This window comes from Octodon degus, unplaced genomic scaffold (genome assembly GCF_000260255.1).
Source record: "Octodon degus isolate 3935 unplaced genomic scaffold, OctDeg1.0 scaffold00170, whole genome shotgun sequence".
NCBI classification, from domain to species: domain Eukaryota; kingdom Metazoa; phylum Chordata; class Mammalia; order Rodentia; family Octodontidae; genus Octodon; species Octodon degus.
The window spans coordinates 5,040,892-5,045,101 of NW_004524746.1; the positions used below are offsets into that span (position 1 = coordinate 5,040,892).

At 41.5% G+C, this 4,210-nt stretch overlaps 1 protein-coding gene across 1 annotated transcript in view; it reads right to left on the reverse strand.

The window, feature by feature from the left end:
• Iqub (IQ motif and ubiquitin domain containing) overlaps positions 1 to 2,998 on the reverse strand; it is a 111,588-nt gene extending 108,590 nt beyond the window's left edge. The window contains exon 1 of the mRNA XM_023703433.1: positions 2,928 to 2,998. Coding sequence (XP_023559201.1) covers positions 2,928 to 2,932 — 5 coding nt within the window. The 5' untranslated portion in view covers positions 2,933 to 2,998. The remainder of the gene's footprint in view (positions 1 to 2,927) is intronic.
• Positions 2,999 to 4,210: the final 1,212 nt, after the last annotated feature.

The following is a 4,210-nucleotide window of genomic DNA, read 5'->3' on the forward strand; positions in this document are numbered from 1 at the left end:
TAAAAAAAAAATTAAAAAAAAAAAAAGCATCTATTCCACATCGTACTATAAGCTCTAGTCAAAAGAACTAGACAAGGAAAAAAAAGGAAGGAAGGAAAGAACAGACAAAGAGAAGAATAAAGGGAAGGGATAATGGAAGGGATAGAAGGAGAGCATCTAAATAAAGGAAAAAGTGAAAAGATCGTGCACTTGCCTAGCATGCATGAAGCTCTGGGTTCAGTTCCCAGGGAAGAAAAGAAAAAGAAAAAATAAATAAATAAATAAATAAATGATCTTTGTGCTAGGAGACTGGCTCTGTCTCTCCAGGCTGCTCATCACTCAAATATCCTTGAAAAGACAGCTCAGAACAAAGCTGCCTCTCAACCAGAAATGCAGGAGAGCTATGGAGAATTGTCTCCCAAGAGGAATGCCAGCCAGCACCAAGGAGCGGTCAGAGGCAGGCTCTCATGCTTATTCTCACAACTGCCCGGGAGGGAGCCTTAACAGCAGCGTGCCCCACCCAACAGCAGGAGCTGTGCCTGCTCATCTACCTTCTGGAAGGCTGTCAAGTTCTACCTGTCTCCACCCCAGGTGGATAGGCCCAAGGAAGGCCCACAATTCTCACCAGCACTCCCAGGGCAGAAATCTATGGGAGGCATCCAACCAAGGTAAAAACCACTAAACCAGTGAGGACACTCACTGTTATGGTTTGTGTCCAGATGTGCTCCAAAGGCCATGTGATCCTAGGGGCGGGCTTTTCTGAGGTGGGCTGAATCTAGAGTTCACGATTGATTCATTGTCTAGTGCTGGGATTATGGGTGCAAGTGCTATGCCCACCCTAGGCTGAGTAGCGCACATACAATACTAGGGACAGAAAGAGTCTTCTCTGGCACTTTTGCTCTTGTTGCTTTTGCTGTTTTCTGCCACCATGAACTGCTGCCCTCTGCTGTGTGCTACCCTGCCTTGGAGCCTGCTGAGTGGGGACTGAGACCTCCACACACTGTGCGCTGAATAAGCTTTCCCTCTTTAAGTTGGAGCTTCAGGTATTTTGACTCAATAAAGAGAAAAAAAGTAACCAAGACATGCATCAAGGCACCAGCATAGATCTCTGTAGGCCTAAGACAGTAAATTTAAAAGCCTACAGCTCCCTGGACAGCTATGAGTAACTCATGTCCAACAGTGTGGTAAAACATAACAACTTAAGCATGTCAGGTTTGCTTCTGGGGTCATTCTCAATACTTCCCTTTCATGCCACCATTATTCAGTCACTCAGTAAGTCCTGTCAATACGGATCTGAAAACAGTCTCAGTCATACTTCAGCAGTGCCACTGTACGAGTCTGTTGGTCACCTTAATTTCAGTTTTAAACCCTTACCTGCACAAAGAGTGCACTGTTCTCACAGCAGCCCCCACCACAAGTTTGGTTTTTTGGTGGTTTTTTTTTTTTTTTTGGCCTGTGCACAGGCGTGTGGGGTGTGTGTGTGTGTGTGTGTGTGTGTGTGTGTGTGTGTACACGTGTGTGTACACGTGTGTGTACACGTGTGTGTACACGTGTGTGTGTGATTTGGATCAAATCCAGAACCTCACGCATATTAGATAAAGGCTCTACTACTGAGCACCCAGCCCCTTTGGCAGATCAGATCTGGCTCTCTCATTCTTAAATACTCCTATAATAAAACGTTATCCAGAAGAGAAGCTCAAATATTCAACTTGCCCTTTGAAAGTCCTTAAAGATCTAGCTCACGCTCATTTCTATTACCTCATTTTGTAAACATCCCAGTCCCCATGCCCATCTTAATATACATGGGGCTGAGTTCCACATTGGGAGGTTTATTATTATCATTATTATTGTTATTAGTATTATTATTATTATTTTGGTACTGGAGATTATACCTAGAGCCTTGAACATGCTAGGCAAGCAGCCTATGACTGAGCTGCCACATTAGCTATTTACTTTTCATTTTTAGACTGTTGCCCAGGGTGGTCTCACACTTATAATCCTCCTGTCTCAACCTCTGATGAGCTGAGACTATGGAGGTGCCTCACCAGATTTGCATTTTCTAGTTTCTTGGTCAAAAGTGTTACCACAGATCTGTACCACTACCTTCTATTACTCTCCTTTATCTCGTCTCACAAGAACCTTCTCCAAGGAAGATGGCTAACCACACCCCACTCCCCTGCCTGTTTTATTTTATTCATAGATGTAATCGCTGTTGAAAAGCATAATTTCTTCATTCACTTGTTTGGTTACTGTCTGTCATCCTTAGTAGGACAATGTGGCATGAGAGGAAGAATATTTTTCTGCCTTATCAGTGTTGGTTCTCCACAATGACAATAGGTTTAGTAATTGATACTCAAATATTCATGTATTTTGTAATCCCAACACCTAGGAGTCTAAGGCAGTAAGCTCAAGGCCAGCATGAACTGCATAGTGACAACAAATCTCAAAAAGCCAAAACATTCCCGATTTTGATATATAAATAGATAAGTACAGGATGCAAAACTCGATATTTGTGAAAACTGTTGACACAATTCATTATACTGAGCAAGAGGAAAAATACCTGTATATATGCCAAAAATCAGTACATACTCCTGACTTCAAAAATTTATAATTTAAAAATAAAATCTGACTTTCTTTTTTATGATAAAGTATACCAACTCATAATATCATTTTTAATTAAACACTAGAAGTATTCTCATTAAACTAAGGAACAGAAAGAAGACACAATTACTGCTGCCACTGAACACCACAAAGGAAAAAGAAATGAGATATAAATATTTGAAGACAGTGCCAAAATTTTATCATTTATATGAGTCCTTTCTAAGTTAGCAATAATATTAATATCCTTTATTGAAGGAAGTACTCAGAAATTAGAAGATAGGGTATATTGGTTTGCTATCTCCATCTATGCTATCAATACTTGAAAAGAAAGCTTAGTCATAACTCACCTCATTCATTTTCCGACAACTTTTTATTGGGAAACAGCTCACTACCAATCACCCTTTAAGTTGGGTCTAAGGACACAGAAATGAATATAAAACAGTTACTGAAACTTTATCCCTGAAGCATTGAAACTTACAATCTGATGTGGAAACCAGATAAGAAACAACTAAATTAGAAATGTATACACTAGGTCAGCTAAAGACAAGTGTTAGGGAGGTAATAAAGTAAAGATAACTCAGAAGCAGCCCTGTCTCCAGAGAAGGCGTGTGGAGTAGAGTGGAGGGATTTGCTGACGCAAGTGGGGTAGAAAAGCAGCAGCTCACCTAAAGTAAGGCGATCTTTGAGCAAAAGGATAAAGTGAGAAATTAAGTCAAGCATGAGGACAAATAGGGGAACAAGAGAAAGCAAATACCTAAGCAACAGCTAGCGACTTCTTGTGCCTGACAGCAGCGAACAAAGGGAAGTCCAGTTGGAGTTGAAGTCAGAGACAAGGCTGTGGGGAGAGTACAGCACATCACATTGGGCCTGACTGACCATGAAAAAGATGTTGCCTTGGCCAAATGAGGCCAACAGAAGTTTCTGAGGAAAGAAATAATTGTATCTTAAAATTTAATAGACCTAATCAGGCTGCTGAGTTTTCAAGGAGATTATGGGAGGCAAAAACAGCTGAGAGACGACTAGGAGTTTCCTGGAATCTATTGCAATAACCCAAATATGGGGTGAAAGGGATCAGAGTGGTGATAATGGAGGACAGATGGTGAGAAGTGGGTACATTCTGTATATATTTTAAAGATAGAGCTGAAAGGATTTGAGGATGCACTTGTTATAGCCTATGGGATAAAGGAAGGAATCAGGGATACTGCTAATATGTTTAGCCTGAGCAACTGGAAGGATAGAGTTACATTTATAGAAATGAGGAATGCTGAAAATAAAGCAGGATTGGAATGTGAGTGGGAGTTATATCACATTTTGGCCTGAGGGAAGCAGATGTTTGAGACGCCCACTGGACAATAAATGTCAAGTAGGTAGTTTGGAGTTCTGAAATGCTGTCCAAGAAATAGAACCTGGAGAGTTAGAAGTGTGTGTGCAGATGGTGAGACGTGTGACATCTATGCAGCTATGAGTAGCAGCCACATGCTCTAAAGGAGCTCCTCTGATGGGTGCCATATAAGCCAGCACCCGCCACCTTTCCTGGCGATGCAGCTGCCTCCATTTCCTACTTGCTGTGGCTTGTGGTGCACATGTCCACTTCATTGCTAGTTTATTATATGATCTGCATCACCGTCCT